The 23,812-nt window shown below is 37.8% G+C and overlaps 1 protein-coding gene across 3 annotated transcripts in view; it reads right to left on the bottom strand.

Annotated features, from left to right (window-relative positions):
- ZDHHC20 (zDHHC palmitoyltransferase 20) overlaps positions 1–23,812 on the bottom strand; it is a 49,593-nt gene that overhangs the window by 5,359 nt on the left and 20,422 nt on the right. For 2 of the 3 annotated variants that reach the window (XM_021539978.3, XM_021539981.3), the window contains exons 3-12: positions 20,841–20,935; positions 16,756–16,876; positions 15,301–15,370; positions 14,180–14,212; positions 13,269–13,389; positions 6,877–7,009; positions 5,190–5,316; positions 3,861–3,950; positions 2,632–2,747; positions 2,121–2,198 (exon numbers count right to left, since the gene is read on the bottom strand). In XM_021539978.3, coding sequence (XP_021395653.1) covers positions 2,161–2,198; positions 2,632–2,747; positions 3,861–3,950; positions 5,190–5,316; positions 6,877–7,009; positions 13,269–13,389; positions 14,180–14,212; positions 15,301–15,370; positions 16,756–16,876; positions 20,841–20,935 — 944 coding nt within the window. In that variant the 3' untranslated portion in view covers positions 2,121–2,160. The remainder of the gene's footprint in view (positions 1–2,120; positions 2,199–2,631; positions 2,748–3,860; positions 3,951–5,189; positions 5,317–6,876; positions 7,010–13,268; positions 13,390–14,179; positions 14,213–15,300; positions 15,371–16,755; positions 16,877–20,840; positions 20,936–23,812) is intronic. The other variant, XM_021539980.3, reaches the window with a different exon arrangement.

Raw genomic sequence — 23,812 nt, 5'->3', positions numbered from 1 at the left:
GGAATTATTCAATTAGCTTTGAAGAAACACATCATATTGCATTACACAAATGCATCTGGGTAATATGATTTACAGACTTCTCATTAAGGTAAGTAGTTAAGGCAACTTCAACTCAGAAACAGCTTCTGGGAGGTGTGGGGTTTTGATCTTTTTATGTTTTAGAAGCTTATCAGTGCTAAGAACATCAATCCATCAGCACTGATCTGCATCTAAATCATCCTGGATCCCTGACTAGCAATTCAATTTTTTAATTAAATTGATAGATGTGAAGACAAAAATGGTATTTACCTAGGTGAGGCTGGGGGACTGGCCTTCTTCTGCAAATCAAGCTTTATACACTAGAATAAGCCATGACTTTGCTTCTGCTGTGTTACGGGCCCAATATTCAAAAATACAACTATTGGCTTGCTACATCATTTTATGGAAGTGCATTGAACAGATCCTGGATCTCACAGCTACTGTACAGTTGCTTAGAAATGCAGGATTGGGATTAACCATCTTGGCCTAAACCATGATCAAATCCAACTGAACTCAGAATGGTTTCAACATTGTGTTACTGAGTTGATTTAAGGTAACACATATCCAAATGCTTTTTAATTGGGTGCAATTGTGCCCTTTTATTTATACAACTTTTAAAACTAGTGTAGGTTGGGAAAGTGCAACACAAAGTACAGATTCTTCCTTTATTAAATCTGGCCTCATTTTAGGAAGTGAGCAAGATAGAAAATAAATTGATCTCAAAATATTACCAAATAACTGTCTAGCTTAAAACAGTCATCTATGCTCCCTCTCTAGGTCAGTGGAAAGAAAGATTAAGACCTTTCTATAATACCCTATCAAAGGCTGCTGGGATGAGCTGCTCTCAGAAACTTCTATTCCTCTCCATGAAGAACAGAAAATCCTTTGTAACCTATTTAGATCAGATTAGGTTTTATATAGCTGGAGACTGAAAGGAACCCCTTGCTTAGGATATTCTTTTGCACATTTATACAGCATTTAGAAGAGTTGGAAAGGGGAAACTTATCATTGGTGAGTTCTCATGGTTGAGTAGGTTTTTCAGCAGTTATAACTACTTAGTCTAATCTTGGTCTTGTATGAGTTTACACTGAGCAGTCTGACCAACATGAGCCAAAGCATCACACCATCACCCACAAAGACCTTTTAGAAAGATTTTTTTTCCTTGAAAACAAACTAACCCCCTCCCAAAACTATAATTTTAGGTCAGAAGGCTCCTTAAAAAAATAAAAGGAAAGGAAATAAAAGTAATCCTAAAACTACTTACCAAATTCAAATGTAGTGTTTTATTTCTGAAAAAAATGTGAATTACTTGCAAAAACATCCCTCCCACCAAAAAACCCACAACAACTGAAAAAAAAAAAAATAGGGAGGAGAGGGAGGGGGTAATGACTCAGCTATAGCTTTTACAGCTGTTAGTTGACCAAATAAGATTTGTTTCTCTTCCAAACAGAAAAACTTAATGGTAACTTATAAGCTCACTACAGTAGAAAGTCAACATAAAAGAAGTCTAATTTAGTCCCTGGAAATACACCAAGAGAACTTTCACATAGGCATCAGAATGCACTGTATTTCCTAAATGCAAAGTGCACACAGGGCACTTTAATGCAAGAAGCATTCCAGAAAATCATTGTCAATTCCAAATGTGACAGAGCAGTCTGTATGCAGAGACCTGTATTCACTTACTGGCCTTCCTTCCTCATGCACATGCACCTTCCTAAAGAGCAGAACATGGCCCACCAATATATGATTAAGAAAAAGACATTTAAGGAGCTCCTCCTCAAGACAGTGTTTCATCTCAGAATTGCATTTAACATCAGATTATTTTCCCTGGTCAGGTAACAAATCCAGCACTACCCACTTTAATCTAAATTACATGATTCATCTGACTCATCCCAGGCCTAGCCAACCCATGTTTCCTGCACTACAGCATTGCTCCCATTCTTGTCTTCTCAACAGCCATTCTGAATTTTGTTTAGACTTTGCTATTACTCATCTAACATCAGCGGACTCCTCTGCATTCTGTGACTAGTTGATTTTTGACTTTGAGATGTTAATTTTATTCATACATGTACAGAAATAGCAATCAATTATGTTAGTCTTACCTGTTTCTCATTGAGATGATTGGTTAGTAATTAGCTGAGATCAGCTTTCCAATGAAACTATAATATGCTTTTTTGCACCTAGAATGTGAGAGAATCTCAATTATGTGTTTTTGCAGATTTGCATAACAAATAGCAAAGATTTCAAACCAGAAAGCACATTGGCAGTGTTGTGCTTACTTTTACAAAAATATTTTCCTCCCCCTTACTAAACATAAAAGATCCCAAGTCTCAGAACTGAAGTGCAAAAGTGGAATTACCTATCCCTCTACCATACACTCACTACCTTAACACAATAACAAATTCTAGAGCAGAACATGGGATGCAAGTTATCCTTAAGTTCTAAACATTCTGACTTGATACCATGAAACACATTTTCGTCTCTATCATTCCAGCCAATTCCTAAGGACTTTCTTTTTAGGTGCAAAAAATTAAAAAATAACAACAACAACAAAACAAAAAAAAAAAACAAAAAAAAAAAAAAGGAAAACCGAACCACAAACAAAACCACTACCTGATTTCACATTTTCCTCTTCAGGACCAGTTTCCACCCACTGACAATCACCAGATAGCAACCGATTTTGTGATTCACTGAGTGGTCGAGTAGGAAAGGACTGATTGGCTACAGAGCTGAAAAGTAAGCAAAGTCAACAGGAATTCTGTAATACCAATAGCTGCTTCAGACATTTCTAGAATAGTGAAGTCACTTAAAAGCAAAGCTGATAACAAAAAACCCTACAGTGCAAACTGGAAATGGCCATCTGCCCTGAACCCTAATTCCTCTACAGGCTTGTTCCAGTCATCAGTCTAAAATAAACCCCGACCTGACACAGGCCACTCACTTCTAATGGAAAAAACCCATGGATTGATACACAAGAAATGGCACCCTGACAATAAGACTGCCACACATCTAAAAAGAAAACCTACGCAATTCCATCTGGAAGAGCAACCAAATGCCATCTTATCCCATGCAAATGCCAGGGCCTTCTTCCGAACAATCTTCTGAATGTAAAAAGATACTTTGCACAAGGGTCCTGTTCTTGTGTAAATTCCACAGGTTATGTTGCACTGGAAGCAACTTCTTCTCTGTATTGCCTTTGAATCCTCTAATATCTGGTGACTCAGGTGACTGCTGTTGGCAACAACCTTCAGCTTACAAATTCATTAAACTATGCAGAAAACTTCTAAAGTGGCAAATATAAACACCCCCAGAAACTGCACACAGACTCTTGTCACTTTAAAAGTACATTAAAGATACAAAACAAGCAAATTTGGGAAAGATAAAAAGCAATGAGCTAAAAATCCCAGCATGAGAGATCTACTTCTCTTGCAAACTGTCTCAGCATTACTTGTTTAAGCATGCTTCAGGAGATGAAATACAAATAATACCTTGTCTTTCACAAAAAAAAAAAAACAAAAACCCAAACCAAGCAAATAAACCACTTTTTTTTCCCATGGACAATTTTTCAGTCTTCCCTAGGGCTTCTTTGATTGTTGTTAAGAGCCAGTAAGCTCCCTTACTTTTCTCTATTACTGCTTCCTTAGAGCCTTATCCTCTGTTACACTAAACCAAGACACAGTAAAGTTTTTAGTCTTAATCAATTCTGTCCTTCACTGAAGACTTACAAACTTACTCTGAAGATGATAAGAAGCATAAAGAATTAAAAAACTAACTTTGAAACAGATTTTTTCTCAAGATAAGTACAAAACAGTGTAAAATCAGTATTTAAGTGCTATAGTTACCTTTTGGCAGGTTCATTTTGGCTTGAGACTGTAAGTTGCTCTGGATCCATAATCACCAAGCGAGTTGGGAAATTACATCCATCACCCAAACTAAGTGAGAAACAAAGACTCTAATCACTGTTGGTAGCAGACTTAAGTGAACTGAAACAAGGACCCATGGAAGAGGCAAAGGCTACAGGGTCAAATCAATTAGCTGAGCACAGTGCTAAACTCCAGAATTTAGCAAGTTCTACCACTAAATCAGATGATCAGTTAATTAAATCTTGGAACTCAATTGATTCACACTTTACCAGTGAGTATGGATTGCTGTGCACAAGCACAAGTCTGTGGATTTCAGAAACACAGATGTATTTCAGTAGACTGTAGCCCTAATCTTCCCCCAAACCAGCATGCACACATGGTAAGACTCTCTGGTATTTACAACCTCAGAAGCTGTATAATAAATAACATTCTGGTGGTCATGTTTTCCCCTTCACCCATAACTTTGAAATTAGTTAAGCCTTCTTTTAAAGTTTATCAGGATAAAATGCAATCAGCAAAACAGATTGAGCCATCTACAGTGGAGCTTCAGTCTTTAATCACATGGTAGTTGAGCAAACAGCTGAGTCAACTAAAGCTGCTGGTATTACCTCTGCTGCTCTGAGGTCATACCAGACCTCAGCTTCGCAAGCAGGTTCAGCAACATTTTTACCTGATACATAGCCCCCCAAGAGCAGTGTTGAAACACAATTCCTACTTCATTCTTCTGAAATCTGGTAGTGGTTGGAATGGACAGCACGTCAGTCTTGCTTCATCAGTCTTGTCTGCAACTCCCTAATACTGGCTCAGCTGACATTTTAATTCCAGCATTTTTCATCATATCAGATATTTTTTTCCTCCTCTGTTTCTTATTTACATGCACTTTCTTAGCCTTTAAATCCTAAAGTGTCATCTACAGCAAAAGGAAAGCTGTCAAGTTTTTCCAGTGGCAAGAGAGGGTGTTTTTTTGCTGATGTTATGATGCAACTGTTTGATCTCCTCTGAGCTGCTGATTTCTGCTCTATAATCACTGAAACTACCACCAAAAGGTGCACAATTTTTGCAATACACTTCTCAAAGCTTTCCAAACTTCTGCATTTAGAAGCTCCCTGTCAGGAATGTCCCTGTCTTTGAATGAAAACCCTGTACAGAGTTTGATAGTTTTCTCTTGCATATTTTCCCTGCACCAGTATTTACTGTACTGGATATACAAGTTGGCTTTTCAGCTGTGTTTTATTTTTTAGTAGAAAGGGAAGCATGGTGGAAGTCATGGAATCAATTCTCTAATTCATTACTGTTTAGACTGAATACCTGGTAAAGATAGGAAGTAACCAATACTTCTTTTCATCTCCAAAAACCTCCCTTAGATTTTTGCTGCATCCAAGAGAAAAGCCATTTTTATCAGGACCGTTTCGAAATGTGGGTGCACGGAATGTTTCTGTAAAATAAAAACATGTAATTCCTTAAACCAGTAAGGAATCAGGGAACATGAAGAAACAACCCCAAACTTCTCTTGCTATGGAGCCATTTTTGGGCAAGGTGAGGTGATCTTGATGTATATATTATAGGGGAAAAAAAAATTCAAAATCTCAAGTAAACAGAGAAAAAAAAAATCACAGGGTTAGTGAAAAATAAGAAAATCAGGTAAGGAGAACTGTCACCTCGTCAACTTTCTCTCTTTACATTTAACAAAGACTGAGATAAAGCTAAGTACCATCAGCATGCCAAAGATAACCACATCCATCTCTTATTCCTTGGTGATTTGCTCTCTCTTCAGCCTTTTTTGAGCAGATGATTTTCCCTTTTAGGAGTAATTTACCATAAGCACTGCTGAACCTAAGCCCATACAGAAGAGGTTTTTCCACATCTGCCAAGTTAGGAAGCTGAACTAAGAGCATTCCATACTATCAGAGGAAGATGAAATCTATTACGTTAAAAACAGACACATTATGAATTATAGCAAACCACCATAATTTTGCCATTCAGTCCAGTTACACCATTGGCCAAGTACTGAGAGGACTTACTGCTCTCCCTCCATCTCAATATCTTGTCTTGTAAGATCATGATCCAGAAAGCAGATAAAGAACTGTGTTGCCAATTATGACCATTGACTTTTGGGTAAGGAATATGTTGAAGTTTTCAAAGCTAAAAAGAAACGGTGAGTATTCCTTACCTGTACATATGTCAAAAGAAAAATAACTCTCCTATTAACCAATCAAAAAATTCTAGCAAAAAAATTCTAGCTGAAAATTATTTTACTTTTAATCAACCCACTTATTTTTGAGATTAGAAATTTAAATTCCAATGAAAGATATAAGATTTTGACTTACTCAGTTGTACAAATACTCTTCAGTCTCTGTCTCCCCATACACTGCAAAAACCACTCTCAAGTGTTTCCTAGCAAGAGCTTCGAATACTTTAATTAAATGCACATAGCTTGTTTATGCTGATCAATGCCATTTAAAATGTTTAGGCATAAAATTATGGGAATCTTTTATTATCTGGAAAATGTGCATCAGTGTTTTAAATTTTATCACTCTTTTACAAGCCACTTTATAATAAGGTCAGCTTTCTTTCGCAGGATTTAAGAATACTGGTTTGTATCTAGTTCAAAATGTAGTACATGTTCATGTACAGCAGAGCCTCCGACTTGGTAGGGGATACCCAGATACTTAAAGTATTAGAACAGAGTGGCAAGTAGCAATTGGGTTGCATCACACTTTAAAATCACAACAAAAATGCATGATACCGCAGAGGGCTCAAAAATACAAACTAAAGAAATGAACAGTTATCATGAATCTGAATGATTGACTCCAGCAGAGGATCCCCCACAGGCTTCATCTTCCCATTTGTTTCACCTTTAATTACTTCCACCAAATATGCTTTTTACTGCACAGTATTGAAAAAATCAATTTATATGTGATCATGTAGGCCTCACATTCTCACTGAATTGTCATTTTTCTGGACCAGGAAAAGTTTCATACCCCAATGAACTCACCTATAGTTGATCTGTTTTTGCCAACTAGCCAGCAGTGGTAGCTGAAGAGTGACAGTATACTGATGAAGAACATGGCTGCCACAAAGAAAAGGAATAGTACGTGGAACTTTGCATGGGTATCTGGCAATTCATTCTGGGGAGAAAGAGAGAAAGAGATTAATATGTTAACACTTCCCAGCAACTAAGGCACTATTGTCACTGAACATTTCCTGCCACACCCAGACTGCTATAGGTCATTCACCTCCGTTTTTGCCAAGGAAGAAAAGCAGCAGCTATTCCTTTCACGTCATGTTAAACTGGAAAACTACAGCATTTAAATCTCATTGGTATCCCTTCCCCCATGTTTACTACTGTGAGCGCACTTGTTCATCCGTGGTTTTCAAATGCACAGCAGGAGGCAAGGCAAAACATCTTCTATACAAGAAAATGTTAACTGTGCAGTCTCAGCCAAAGAGACATGGGGAAAATATGTCCAAAGTCACTTCCTCTGAAGGGGAAAAAAAGTGCAATTCCTGCCACAAGGTAGTAATACTGAATCTAATTCTTAACTGGTATCATGAACATAAAAGGTAAATGGGTGTCATGAACAAGTCCTAAACAAGACATAGGATAGATCTTCAATTTTTGATCACCTCTAATGTTTAAGCAACAAGCATGTACCTAGCAAAACAAACTTGTCATATCTGACCAGGTAGAAGTCGATCACCAGAAATCTATGTGGAAAACAACAATTTCAGTATAACCACCATAAAGAAACCAATTCCCACCCATATCAGATTGTCAATTCCACCCCAAACTATTTTCAGGCTTTCAAAAGGCCAATGGGATTTGTAATAATACTATTCCAGCTCTATATCCTCAAAATCACAGCACTTTCAAGCAGTTGACCTTTAACAACATTATGAAAGCAGAGAGGCTATTTTTACTCAGCTATTTACTTAGCATTACTGCCATTACTTTTTCCATTAGCGTATTCAGTACACCCATTTATCTACGTCTGACTTTCTTTTTTAAGCTAAAACACATTTCAATTAAGATCAAGTGCACATAGATATATCCATTTCTCTGTACATGGTTTATATTTATAGGCAACAGATTACTAGTCTCTTTCCTTCCGTGATGATGTAAATACCTGCCATGAATGACGGGACTAGAAAAATTGTAGTACGAACCACATTTAAATAATGATAGCAATATTGGATTTTACCTTTGGACAATTCTCTGCAGCTTTCCTGCGGCAAAGCTTTGCGCAAAGAAAGACAATTTATTAAACACTAGTATTATGTTAATACAGGGTGGTTGAAAACAGCACAGGCTTTGCTAAGAACAAAATGGCTGGTGTGCAAATGTGCTCTTGCATGTGCCAATTTCCAAAGCACATCAGAGCTTTAGCCCCTGTTCTCCAAGAGAATGAAGAAATATGCAAAAGCCCACTACTAACTTCCAAGCCATGAAATCTTCTACTGAAGCATAAATGTATTGGAATTCAGATTGTGACTGGATCACTTTCAAGTGGTTGCTCAGCTTAGTCAGCATGACTACACCAATTTCCTTCTTTGCTAGTTGTTTCCATCACAAATAAGATTTATGTGAATATTCTGTATGATGAAACCATTCACAAAGGTCTGAAAAGCTCAGGATACTCCTGAGATATAAAGTAATGGCTTATTAATCAAAAATCTTTCTGACTTCAGAACATATCAATTACCATTAGATGTAGTTTCAGCCAAAACCATAAAAAATAAATTGCCATTCTTTGCACAATTTTCTTCATTTAAAAGAGATCTGATAACGAATCAGTACAGTTTTTCTTTTCCCCAATTTCCTTCAATACAGAGCAGTTTGTAGGGCATATCTTTAGTATAACACCTGAAATTGAACCAGTGCTTGAGAAAACAAAGGAAGAAACTGGAAAGCTGGGTTCAAATTAGCTTTTAAATTCTAAACTTTATACTTAAAGAGCGGTATCTTGGCTAAGATGCTAGCACTTAACTGATCTGTTGTAGGCAAGATGTATGGCTTTTAAATTCCATTAATATGTGCAAAAAGCTTAGGGAAAGCCCAAGCATCTACATTAGTCAGGCAGATATACACAGCATTTTCAAAAGTGCTAGCTGCCATTAGATAATTCTACAGTAAGGAAGTGACAAGCAGAGTCCAGCTCTCTAAACTGCCATTTAAGTTCAGTTTCCTTTTTACTGTCCATTTTATTACTTATTTACTGACAATTTGTGCAACAGTCCCTCTTCCACCTGCAGTAGGGATATGTTGGGTTTTGCGATCCACTGAAATCCAGCCTAGCAAAATACTCCAGTTGCTGCTTATTCCTAAGCTTCTTGTTGAAGCAATAGTAACTCTTTCTGACTCAGAGTACACTGCAGTGTTCCCCACCTGCCCAACTGATTTTTGTAACTTGAATTCCTATGACTTTTTTGAAATTACATATTTAAACAAAATAATTCTCTACAAGGAATTCCCAAGAACTTATTCTGATGCTAAAAGAGCAGCAGCAGCTTAAGTCTTTGTGTGTTCTGTGGATCAGAAAATCTAAGTTTGCTTCACTTACATCTTCCTAAACCAGCAGCTCTAAAACCTGGAGGATTTTTTGAATTATGTATGATTATTCTGCATGATCCCCAGGGAGCATTTACCTCTTCTGACTACCCAATTTCAGCCACTGGTTGTAACTTCCTGAATGACTGTTGCAGAACTGAAGCATCTTTCAAAAAAGGCCAATTCTTTACTGGAGAGAAGCATGCAGTCTTTCAGTGTGTATAACAAGCTTATTCACAGTGGTGTTCTAGCAGCAGTCCACATGCCCTCCGCATGTGGAAAGAGTGAAACTTCAGACATTGGTTATTTAAGATCATTATGCTCAGCAGCAGCACACAAGCAGAGACTTGCAGGTGAGAGAGCTGCAGAGTTTACAAAAGGAAGCAATTTGCACAACACAATCTGGACTACTGAGCACACAATAGGCTGAAGCCAGTCACTATTCAAGAGTCTCTTACAAACTCTTTCACAGAGTAATTTGATTGCTACCAGGTCATTAAACCCCTCAAAGAAAAAAGTGCTGTCTGAGCTTGATTTGTTCCTCATTTTTCAGTACATAGGTCTAGCTTAATCTTTGAAAAAAACTCAGACCTGGTCTGCCTCCTTAGTATAGGCAAGAGGAATAGTTCTAACTACTGATGTGGAACCACTCCTTTTTTTTACCCCCCTATTATGAATACAACCAAAGTTTTGCAGAAGCACATGCTATCCACCCAGGACATGTATCACATCCTTTATTTAGCTACACTCAGGATTGAAAATTAATCTGGAGGGCAGTGAAAGACAATGAAAATGACTGGAAAACATAATGGTTTCAAGGAGGTGGCAGTGCAGCAAGAATAAGAGTAGACACAAATATAAGCTGGGAAGCATCACCATGCACTGTGTAAACAAGACATCAAGCACTGGGCGTCTGGCCAGTGCTGGTGTTTGTGTCAGACATTTGGTTAAACTGGCATTTTATCTTTAACAACCTCTGAGGTAGAAATAAAAATGTAATGAATATAGAAAAAGCAGTTATAGGTATAAATAAAGAAATCAGTCACATTCCCTTGATCTGCAAAACAGATTTTAACATCAGCATCAGGGTGCAAGCCTGTGGTAAACATTCCCAGTCTGTGTTGTTGTTCCACTATTGTATGCACAGAATCAAGACCTTTCTTCAGCACTTCTGCATAGAGCATGATATGTACTGTGTAAAACTAAGTCCTGCATATGCAGGTGAGAAATACAAAGGCTTTCTTCAAAAGAAGAATTTGGTAGGTGTGCAAGTCTCACAATGTTTCCAAGTATCTGCATAGGAGCATCATGTTTCTATGCTAGTATTATCAACAGTGCAAAACAATGGATTGCTACATTTGTGTAGTTAGCACATACACCTCCGCAACCTCATTACAAGTTCTTCCCCCAGGCTACATTCCCCAAGAAGCAGTCAATACTTCTTTCAAACACTGGATATATCCAGCAGTTTGTTGCACAGTCTCTGAAAAACATCTGTGAGGAAGCAAAAAATAAGCACTACATTCTGAAGGTATACTGTAACATTTCCTATAGTCAAGCTTTGTGGGGAAAAAACAACCTTGATTTTGCTCAGTTTTAGAGCATGATTCTAATAACATCAAGCTTGTGGGTTTTTAATCCCCATATGGGCTGTTTAATGAAGATTTGGACTCGATGATCCTTGAGGGTCCTTTCCAACTCAAAATATGCAGTGGTTCTGTACATCTAGACAGCCTCAACAGAAAATGTCCAAACAGCAACTGTCTGATGCTGTAGCAGACAAAGCTGAGGATTAGCAATATACTGAAGCAGTCTACAGACAGCATGTGTCAGCAGCATTCTGCTTTGGTTTGCATACAGATGTAGAGAGAACCTTCCAAGAGAGCACTTACCTAAAAGCTTACGTACAAGAGACACACAGAATTTGCAAGCCTACATGATTATGGAGCTGCCACCTCTTTCTGGAAATGTACTTTTGTAAGTCAGTTATAAGCTCAGAAGAGTCTTAGCTTTGTGAAGTGGGTGACTTAATATGAGTAAAGTGAGTCAGAGACCTATTCTACTGATAAGATCAGGGCATTCCCAGGTTCTGTCTTGGAAATATCCGGAATTGAAAGCAAGTACACAACTACATTGTCTATTGTTACATTTCAGAAGTAGCCCATTCTTGCAGGAAGCATTTTTAACAACTGAATCAATAATAAAAAAATAATCCCTCTTAAGTTTACTTCCTCTGCTTGAGAGTCCACTTCAACATTGTGTCCGATGAGCTTTGTAAGAGTCCTGCTGCAAATGTTGGTATTAAATGTTCATTCATTGTAGACAGTTGTCCTGTGGCCTTTTTAGTTGCACTAATAATTATAAAGTAATGTAACAAAGCAAATTCTTTTTTTCACTCAAGCGCTGACTGCTAAGTATGTAAAAGTGCATCTACAGTTTCCTTAGAAATTGCACACAAAGCACTGGAAAGCAGCCAGGCAGATGTTTGGAAATGGCACATTCACAGACTGAAAATTTAACTATTTACAGCCAAGCAAGACTGAACAGCAGAATCAGACCATTTAATTTGAAATATCTCTTAAGAACCCAGCTATGGCTGATAAACATGTTTATGGCTTTCATCTCACAGTACTGACAGGTCAATTCCTGCATGACTCCTTGCTCTCCAGTGACAGGCTGCTATAAAGAATTCACAGGTTAAGAGAAATACAGTACTTTGGCAGATCAGACCCACAAGTTTAGATGAACACAAACTTTTTTGCACAGTTTATCTTACCTAATGCCAACTGTCTCAAAGTACAGCTATTTTGAATACATGATCAAGCTTCTCTTACCCTGACATGGCAGCAACCTTTTGCTCCAATAAAGCAAATATCAATATCTATTGCTGCAGATAATTACTAGTTTTCCCAGTTACTCTGACAGCAGCCAGCATTTAAGAAATATGTGGTGTTATTTACCCAAAGTTGTGATTGAGACTCTTCCACTTGTGGTAACTATTTGCATGCTCATTAATGGAAATGGATTAAGGGAATTCTGCCACTAACACTTCAGACTAGAGATAGGAAGGTACACTACAAGTTTTTGTAGATGAAAGGGAACAGCTACAGAAGGAACTGTGTTCAGTCTGGAATATGATAGGAACAAAACTGATAGGAGCAATATAACACTGACATATAAGGATGGTTCCCTTCACATGAATGTTATTAAACATACAAAGATGTTATAGGTCTTAACCATTTGACAACCAATAACAGCTGCAAGAAAGATGTATAATATCCATACTGTACATATCTTAGCTTTCTACTCATACCAGATCATTAAAGCCACTAATATGAAGTTCAAACATGCCTATGTAGGGACTCCAAAAAAGAGCTCAGACAGTTCCCAACAAATTAATCTGCTTTATCTGGCAGCAGATTATCCATAGACAAGTCTGGGAAGATACACAATTATTATTTATATTTCACATTTGTCAGTATTTATATATATGAATACATAGAATTGTTTGATATGGTCTGTTCTTTCTTTATCTACATATCTGTATCCCATAGTCTCATAAAAACTGAGCTGTGCCACTCAATTTTAATAGAGCATAGAAATTGCACAGTGTCCTCATCAAAACTCCTTCCCCCAGTTCCTCATCCTGGGCAGTGTAATACATTTACTTCATCAAAATTCATAAGGTTCTCCTGCTTCAGTCACTTTGATTGATGTCACTAATGATAGTGAACCACAGAACAGAGTAAATGGTGAGTGACAACATGCTGATGCAGCCTCCAATAACACATGCAAGATTAAACAAATTTAAAACAACCAAAAAAAGCCTTAGAACTTACTGTCCAAAACTTTATGAAGTACTGCAAGACTGTAGCAGCAACAAACAAACAGTACAGTAAGGAATACATTAAAAACAGGAGGAAGAATTTGTAGTTAGAAAATCCCACACAATTATTCACCCTAGAAGGAGGGGAAAGAGAAAAAGGTTACTAAGATATACAAAAAATAAAACAAACAAAAACCCACAATACATTGTAGAGCAAAATGTGTATGATGTCAGTGGTATGTCCAAAACATTCTGGCACCAGTGTTTCAGAAGCATTTTAAGCCACTGTTTTGAAGGAAATTTCTCAGGCTGAATGATCTGACATGAATTTTGCCTCTCACATGAATTTTGCCCCCCATGATTCTGTAGGACAGGACACGACCTGGCAAAGCATTACAATACAGACAGTCCATATGGGAAGCAATTCTCACTACAATCTAACTGCAGTCACCACAGAAAGTAAAAGGAACCTTGCCATCAATTTCAGTGCATGCTGCCTTGGTTACAAAACCACCTCTAAGTCAACTACTGGTAGTAATGCTTTTCACAGTGATAGCAGATAATATGTTTACTAACTACCAGTGAACACAAACTACAGAAGAGTCTGAGTGGGTCATACACATCATCTAGAATCCAGAAATTACTCTCCCATTGCAGTGGGTATCTCCTCTCCTGCTAACACCAACAGAGTAAACAAAGGAAAGAAATGGACTTTTTCACAGCTCTTGTCAATGTCAAGGTTTCTCTACACAAGGAGAAACTGCATTATTTGGATTACTGGGCTTACAACTTTACACAGCATCATACATTTATTCCCACATATTAAAGAACTTCAGTGGAAATAAAGGTTTAATCCAGAAGTACATTTTTGAAGCAGCATGTAATTCATCATTCTTATACTGTTTTTTGTAAAAATAAACTTACCATGGACAGTGGTGGTCCATTTTTAATACACATCTGAAAGAGAGAATTTCCAGCAAGTTAAGAAAAAAAAACCATTTTCTTTCCAAGATACGTAACTTTAGCTTCTACAGTTTCAGGTGTTGTTTTTTAATGATTTTTTTCAAGTGTTTTGCCCTAGTGTATCTTTTTCAAGCCCTTCTCAATTCATACCAATTCTCTTGATTAGAGCAGCTGTTCTTTCACCCAAAAGGACAATTGAGATTCAGAAGACTTAAGAGGAGAGTTTCTTAAATTAGCACGGGGAGCATTACAGAGCAACACCATGTAGCAGTTCATTAAGCCATACTAGTTTTATGTGCACACAGAGAAAACAAATCCAAATAATCTGTCAGGGTTGTGTGGATAAGGTGTGTTAGTCTGGCATTCACTTCAACTAAGTCTACCTTAGAGCTATTTTTTCTACCATTTTGTTTGCTGCTTGTCTTTTTTTTTTTTCTTAAAGCTAATGGAGGAAAAGATCAGCACAAAGGGCAATTTGAATAGTTCACATGCCACTTTAATCTAGTTTTAAAGTAAAGACCAATACTGGACATTTCAGACACAGAGACATTCATTGTATTTGCTAACAAATTTGATTTTAGCCAAAAGATGTGTATTAGGTTCTCCAGCTAATGAGATTTCCGCAAGTTCAGCCTACTGAAGTCTCATGCATAGCCTCAGCCTTCAGTGCCTGTGCAGACTCCTCTGATGATTCACATTGAAAATAGGGAATAGCAGTGATGTTTTTGAAATGTTAAAGGCACATGATTTTACTGTCAATTTTTGAGATAAACCTTTTTAGCAGAACACATCTGTTTCAATGCTACAGAAACAAGATACAATGAGCTGGTGGCTGTATCTCAGACCTACCTTTCTTTACTTTCAGTCTGTATGATCTTTTACTTTTTAATTAATTAATTTTTTAATAAGCTTTATTTTACAAAGCTACCAGCAGGTTTCCTAAAAAGTTCTGCCACTTTAGACAATCAGGCTGTACCATAATATTGCACCAACAGAAGGAACTGACCCACTGAAGACATGAACACACTAAAGTGATGATAGCAGGAAAGAGAAAATCTGTAATTCTGGATTCAGACACTTACACGTCACATGCAGAACAGTGGTGGCAGCGGTCAGGTTTGATCAGCTGGCATCGATCACAGTATCTGATTGCTGTATTTAAGTGCAAGAGTCAGGTCAATAGAACTCATCCGATTTAATGAAAGCTTTCCCCCTTAACATGAACTGAATCTTAAAAGAGCTTCCTGCCCTCCCCTGCCACACCTGTTCTCACAGACTGTCACACACCTAATCTCATATGATATGTAGTTTTGATTTTTTAGGAAATGTGACATTTGAAAGTATTCAAAAGTATCTATTACTACTCTGCTGAGTCCATTTTCCTTTACTCTTTGACTCCCCAGTCTTCCCATCCTTCATCCTCTGGCACTGCTCCCCCTTTCACCTCTGCACAGGGTACTAAGGCATCTCACTGTGAAACTACATTCTTTCAGCAATTCAACCTTCTGCACTGGCCTTCTCTATCCACTCCACCAAACAATGATCTAGCAGACTGTTCAGTAAATCAGTTCTTCCTCATCTTTCCTGGATATTTTTAAACAATCCTTCAGGTTTTTCTCAATGGAAATAAGATACCAGTACAGGCAGTTTGAAAGCAGGAATAAAGCCAACACCTACAGCTAAACAGAATTGATAAAAGCTGGCAACAGCTTCCCAGACCATTCCAGGAACTTAAGACTGGGATTCTCTTGAATGGACCACTCCAGGAGCTTAAGACTGGGATTCTCTTGAATTCAAAAGAGCCAGGTGTCCTTAGACTTTCTTTAGAAAAGTCACAGTAAACTTTGGCAATGGTTATTCTGAGAAGTTTACATTCTTGGAAACTCTATAGTGTTGCGAGTTTCAAGAAAGAGAAAAAGATACTACACATATAAAAGCTACAGATTTTTAAAGAATATACATATGCATAAGACAGCACTTTCACAGAACATTCAGCTATAAATTGGAATAAAATGCCTACATATAATAAAAGCAAATCCAGAAACAGTCCCTAACTAGATTTGTACTGCATTGCAGATGGGAATGAAACAACATTTAATTGTTTTTAAATTACAAAATTATGTTAAGAGCTTAAGTATGTTTCTCCTCATGCTGAACCAAAACAACTCAAAAAGAAAAGTTTAATTGAGGATAACAGTGATTATAAAATTGAGCAACACATTTGATTTTCCTTTTTTCAAGCTATCTTAGCTATATTCATTTGCTGTGTTTACCTTTAATTGCCACAGCTGGAGATAACTGCCGTCATCTCTCTTCTTGCTAGAAGATATATATTTTTTTTAAATTTCAAGTAGTGGCTTTATGTTGAGAACCCCAGAAAAAGGAGTGCTCTTTCTCTCAGGAGGATTAAACACCAGGGCAAACAAATTACAAAACATCACAGCATTTGTAATATGTCCTTAATATATTGTTCATTCAGTGGCAACAAATGAATAAAACACCAACTTCAAGAGCATACAATTATCTTTATATTTCACCTCTCGATGCTGTTGTCGTATAGATAGGCAAGTCTTTGGCAGCTCTTCTTAAAATCTCCTGCTGGGATTCTGGTCTCTCTTCTTTTTCATATTGTTCTTTATCAGCTTTTGACAAGCAGAACTAAGAGGGATATAGAAAATGGATAGGAGGGGAAAGATTAATTACTACTTTGCTTTCGAAAGAAAAGACCCTTTGGGTGTTCTCATTCACTGACCCAAAAGCACCACATAAACAAGAAAAAGAATGCTACAGGAATTACGGGAGATCCTTAGAACTCCTAAGTTTCTGGATGTATTCTGGATGTATTTTCAAGAAAATAATCTTTATCTCTGTTCCATTATCTATAGTATTTTCTCTTCAACACAAGGGAACACAGACTCAGAGTGAATTTTAAGGTACAAACTTTCCTTTAATTCATGATAAGCGTAATTTAAGTGAACTGTGAACAAGAGGAAGGTGCAACAGTCCTTTGCTGCTACAAGGCACTGAAGTTCTCTTATCCCACTTCTTATCTAACACAGAGAGGGGTACAAATCAGATGGGGGAAAAAAAAGGCAGGCAAAGGGTGTGGTGAGCTTCACAGCTCCAGCACAGAAGCTGGAAGAGTTTAACTGGATTTTTAACTCAGAAGTAGTCAACACTAGTCTCAAAATTCTTAAATTGTATTGAAAGCAACTGTACAGTTTGAGAATGTGCTACAATTCCGAGTAAAGCCTGACAAGCATTCCTGTTGAAACCTCACTGAAATGTAAGTGTTTACCAGAAAATCCTGGAGAGCTTTTATTCATTTGTGAAACACTTAGTTTGGTATCTGCTGAAACAGTATTTCCCAGCAAGCCCCACAAAACCCAGCATGCTGACAAGGCTCGGTGCAGTGGGGACCGAAATGATGATTTCCTTTGGTATTTTTCTGTTCCAAAGCACTTCTAAACTCTGAGCTTCCTGCATGGACTACAAGAGCCCTCTTTATGAGCACACATAGACAAAGCATTCATGGTAGAGAGTGGAAAATGCTATGTGTGCAGCTGGAACAAAAACTGGCTTAGTGTGGTTTAATATGATCGCATTTTCCGACCAAAAACATGTGCATGATTAGTTCACATGGATTTTCCTCTCATCCTGTACTTTTTCCTCTTTTGGATTACAGTCAGTTGGCAAGCAACAAGGAAGACTCCACTTAGAGCAAGGAGGAAGCAGTAAGACATTGCTGCAATTTCTGCTGCTATTTCCTAACCCAGAATGCAAGCAAGATGCCTCACAGCTCACAGGATCTAGTTAGGTCTCCTGTCACATGTAGTACCATCCCACTTATTGCACCTACATACTCTTCAAGTGTGAAACATGAAACACCCTTTTAAAGAACCAGACACTAGAATTAATCTATGTGAAGGGTGAAATTAAAGTTTAACATTTCAGCCATCACCAAGAGTTTGACCTAATTATTTAAATTTAACCACTCATATCGATATTTATTCAAGCATGAAAAATGGAGACACTCACATCAAAAGTTTAAGAGAGATGTGAAGCATCATTCCAGCAAACAGTAGTGCAATACACCTTAATCCCTACTACCCCTATGAGTCTGCCAGGTGACCCAGATCTCTGTGACCTGCAATCAAGCAGAGGTTGCAGGAAACATGAGTACTCCCTCTATATGACATTTCAAGGCAAAGCATTCGTGTACAGAAAAGGAACCCAACAAAACTTTTTAAATTTGTCATGTAATATCATAATATTACTCCAAAAATCCTGGATAGGATTTTGGTTTTCCGAAAAGCTGCATTTCTATTCTAATTTCAGAACTTAATAGGGCTATGAGACCACAGCTTCTCAAGACAATAGCAGGATATGTTCAAAGGCATCAAAAGTTGTCTGCTACCACACAGCAAACAGAATTCCCAATGAGGTTCCAGCAGTTCTTACTGAAAACAGAAAGAATCCCTTTGTTTCCTTCCTCTTTCTGGATCTTGTATAATGCTGATTGTTCTTTCTTAGGGCATATGCACAGGGATTACACGAAGACAACAGCAGCTGAAGAATCTTTATTTTAGTTCAATAGTAAGATCACAGGATGCTATTTGTTTTGCAAGAATGGCCAATTTGAATGATTAAAAATATATATATTTACACTCTCACACAATGGAGAGATACTGAAGTCATGTATCTCTAAGTATAAATGGCATAAATTACTCACTAGTACATGAACAGAAGGGATCTGCTCAGAAACAGAAAAAGTGGTGCTGAATTTTAAATATGGTTGTTTTTTTGCTTTTTTAAATTTTTAAGTGTGTTTTTTTGTTGTCCTGATGGAAGAGTTTTTTTTTTTTCTTTTTTAACTTAAAGCCAGCTGTAGAAGAAAATTTTATTAAATCTGATCTCTCTCCACAGTTAATATACAAAAAATTCATTACATGCCATATGCCCAAGCCATCCCTTTCACTTGCTGAATACAAAAGCCTGCAACATCATCACTGTAACTACAGGAAAAGTACTGTCAGAATAAGTTTGCTATTAATGGAGAACTTAAGAAGACAGTAAAAGTTACTAGGCATTAGCATTAAGAGCAGCTCTAGTTCATATAGCTTTATAAAACCTAGAATAACACCATTTTGACCATGTTTTAACTAGTTAACCTGCTTAATTCAACCATTTTCCTGAAAAAGCAAAACCAAATTACCCTGAAGACAAATCCCTTTGAATTTTTAGGTTTAGCAATTCATAGAATCATTTAGGCTGTAAAATATCTAAGGTCATCAAGCCCAGCCATAAACCCAACACTGCCAAGTCCACCATTAAAGCACATCCCCGAATGCCACATTTATAAATGTTTTAAAACCTCCAGGGATGGGGATACAACCACATCTCTGGTCAGCCTGTTCCAGTGCTTGTGACAACAAGCCTTTCAGTGAAGAAATTTTTCCTAATAGCCAATCTAGACCTCCCCTAGTGCAACTTGAGTCCATTTTCTCTTGTCCTATCGCTTGTTACCTGGGAGAAGAGACAGACCCCCATCTGGCTGCACCCTTCTTTCAGACAGTTACAGAGATCCTCCTTTTCTCCAGAATAAACACCCCCAGGTCACTCAGCTGCTCCTCATAGGACTTGTGCTCCAGACCAACAGCTGGTGCTCCAGCTTCAACAGCTGCATTTAGACTTTTTGCTTAGTTAAACAGCAGAATAGTGTTTAGCTGTTATCACTTTATATTCTATAACTTTAACATACAGATCTCTAAGTCATAATTAAGCATTACAGAGCAGTGTTTGCTTTTTTCTTCAAAACATGTCACAAGAATGTTTGTGAATAACATGAATAACTCGTCTCAAGAATGTTTAAGGTTGACATTAGCACTGGATGTCACTCTTGCTGAAAACAGAATAAAAATTCAACCCCCACAGAGCAGCCAACACCTCAAACAGTTTAGGCAGTTTAAAAGCTCTGTTAACACAAGGAAGAGAAGTGCAATATTTTAAATTCAGTGCCTGTATTTAATCCTTACATACACACACATTAGAGAAAATGGAAAACAAGGTAATCCATCTCAGGCTTATTGGAATTAATATGGTTCTTTTTAAAAACAAAACTTCATAATGCATTCTTTCGCTATTATATACAGCTTCTTTGTGTAGACATATCTCAGTGTTCCTAAACTTTAACCCTTGACTAAAAAGTGGGTTCAGTCATCCAGGTCATAAGTATACGTAGCATTACCACCCTTTCTTAGTCGAACAATATTCAAACTGCCTAAAAAGGAAACATAAAAATGCTGTCACTGTATTTCATTTACCAGTTTTAAAAAAATCCAGATTTCAAGCAAGCTACTTCATAGCATAGCACTGTACAAGACTGCTAAACTTTTGATGGTTTAAGCACACATTTCGTATAAGGAAATGTCATTACACAAAGCATATGGTATTTTAAGATTAACTTGTTCATTTTCATTCCTGATACACTGTCATGCTGTTCTATTTTAGACAATGAGAAGGGAAAGGTGAATCATGCAGTACTGCAAACAAATTTCATCACTGAAAACAGTTCAGCTATTTATAAAAAAAGGCACTGACATTTTCATAACATTATACTTACCTCATTAGAGGGGGTTGCAGGAGATGTGAAAATTGTCTTCCCATAGGACCATACAAACATGACGAATGACAGATGAAAAACTACAAGGTAGACAACTGCAATAAAATACAAATAAGAATTTGGTGAATACAGCTGAAAAGAACAAAAAATAAACCCCTTGATCTTTGAGGAGGGCTAAACAACTGCACTTAGTACTCTAGAAATGTTCACTTAAAAGAAATTAAATGAACACCCACCCTCACTCCCCAAATGTTATAGCTGATCTTCCTCAAGGAAATAATGTTTTTATTATAGATTACAAAGTGACCCTGAATGCTTCCAGAGATGGAGCATCCACAACTTCTCTGGGCAACCTTTGCTGCTGCCTCACCACTCCCACAATAAAGAATTTCTTTCTAACACCTAACTTATACCTGCCCTCTTTCAGTTTGAAGTCATTCTCCCCTTGCCATATCATTCCATGTCCCTGTAAAATGTCTTTCCCCAGGACTCCTGTAGTCCCCCACTTCAGGTACTGGAAGGTGCTATTAGGTCTCCCTGGAGACTTCCCCAAGATAATAAAACCACAGCTCCCTTAGGCTGTCTTCAGCTGGAGAGGTGCTCCATTCCTCTGATCATCTTTGTAGCCTCCTCTGGATTTGCTCCAATAGGTCCATGCTCTTCCTGTGCTGTGACCCCAGAGCTGATGCAGCCCTGCAGGTGGGGTCTGAGCAATGCAGAGGAGCAGAATCCCCTCCCTGGCCCTGCTGCCTACACTGCTTTGGATGTAGTCCAGGACACCACTGGCTTTCTGGGATGCAAGCACATGCTGCTGAGCCATGTGGGGCTTCTCATCAACCAACATCCCCATGTCTTTCCCCCCAGATTGGATTGCTTCTCAATCCATTCTCTGCCCAGCCTGTACTTGTGCTTGGGATTATCCTGACTCATGTGCAGGACCTTGTTGAACTTTCCAAAGCAGATTTTGCAGGAGAAAACAAATTGACAAAACCCACCCCACAAAAACCAATCAAACAAAATACACCACCGAAAAAGGCCCCCACAAAACAAAACCATACCCTCTTCTCCAAAACAAACAAACCAACCAAAAAACCCCAAACACAAAAACCCCAAACCTCAGAACTGAACACAGCTTCACTTCTGGCATGTAAGTGACTAACCTTGGATAAAGATGATGCTGTAATTCTGTTCCAGATTATCACAAAGTAATTGATTACTTACTGACCTACATAATTCAATTTAATTTCTACTTCTAACAGAAACAGCACAGTACTGTGCCATTACAGAAGGCACTGGTCATGAATGACAGTTAAAATTCTCAAAAAGGGATTTGGAGAGTACTCCACTCCAGTCATGCCAGAGTGAGTTAAAGATTTTCTTACTATCTTCTCTCAAATCATCTGAGAAATACAAGCAGGAAAAGTCCTATTACAGTCACAGTGACTAAAGAATGTAGCTGGGTTTAGGAGGGACCTCAATAAATTTTCTATGAGTATACATGATATTGCTGTCTTAAAGACCAGAAATGCAGACCTTATGACCCAGGAAGTTCCTTCCAATCTTGTTTCCTCTAATGGTTTATTTTATCACTTGTCAAGAGGAAACAGATCAGTTGTGCCAGAACAGCAAATCATAGAGAAGTCACATTAAAATTTATATTATCTTCATTTATATTATCTTCAGTTGCAGTAAAATAGGAAATTTGACCTACTTTTCTGTACAGATAGAGTACTTTAAGAAGCTGTATGATATACTTAATGGATAGCAAAAAAGTCTCAAAACTTTGGGAACCTCCAACAGCTCAGAAAATGCTTGTGCACAGTGACAGAAGACATAGCTTTAATTTATAATCTTTCAGGATTTTCACTGTTTATTGCAATGAAAACAAACAAATTGCATTTGAGCTTTTGTCAGAGAATTCTTTTTACCTTTGCCTGTGACTCCTCTAACCTCATAGGCAGACTTGGCAAATTTTCAGCTGTGGAGCTGATGGAAAATGCCAGAAACAAAACCCTTTTCTAAAGCCCTCTAAATCGGTTGCCCAACAGGGAAGAACTTGTGTATTACTGTAGTAGGCACTGTGTTATTAGAAGTTGTCTGTTATGAAAAGCATATTCTACATTGAAACACAATGTGGTTAAGCAATTAAAGAATGAGAAAATGCTTTGGAAGCAAAGAGAAAAGGACGTAAAACTGGAGTGGAATCAGTGGCACAGATCAGAACTTTGGTGGAGAAGAGGGCAAGAGAAATTGAATAGAAGGAAAAAGGAAATGAGATACAGGGGAGGGCAAGGCACAGCAAAACTAACTTACACAGTAAACAGTTCTACTCTGTCCATAAAAATCACACCAGAATTCAGAGGCTTTTGAAGGATTATTTTTAGTGTACACACAATGCGTCACACAGCAGAACCTCAACGCTTTGTCACAGACTGTAAATACCCCTAAAACCCACAGAATAACAGGGACCACAGCCAGCTGCATCACGGTACAGATCTGTGCCAGTGCTACCAGGATTTAATAGATATAGGCATGTTATTAAAGTGCTTTTCATATAACTGAGCTCTTGCAATCTGTCACCATCATTAAAACCAAGGGCCAATAGTCAGTAGCCACTGATGGGCACCACCCAGGCAAAGACCCTGCAACTGGCAGTCCATAGTGGCTTCTCTCTGAATAAATTCTTGCTTCTTTTCCTACACCCATGCTGCCTTTCCTACTGTGATTACGCATAACTGTCCTGTCACTGCTCCCCAGGAAATGAGAGGGAGGGAAGATACCATTTTTAACAGCTTCACTTTAGCAGTCCATCTATCCATCACTTTGGGTATTAAACCTCAAACCCCAGTATCTACCAGTTTAGCCAGACTCAGAGTCACAAGGAAGTACTGGTTAAACTAAGGAAACCCAGGATTCTCAGTGCCATGCTGTGATCTAGTGATATCAGTTCTCTTCAAAATGCACTGATGCAT

Source organism: Lonchura striata, chromosome 2 (genome assembly GCF_046129695.1).
Source record: "Lonchura striata isolate bLonStr1 chromosome 2, bLonStr1.mat, whole genome shotgun sequence".
NCBI classification, from domain to species: domain Eukaryota; kingdom Metazoa; phylum Chordata; class Aves; order Passeriformes; family Estrildidae; genus Lonchura; species Lonchura striata.
This window is presented reverse-complemented; position numbering and strand designations above follow the sequence as displayed.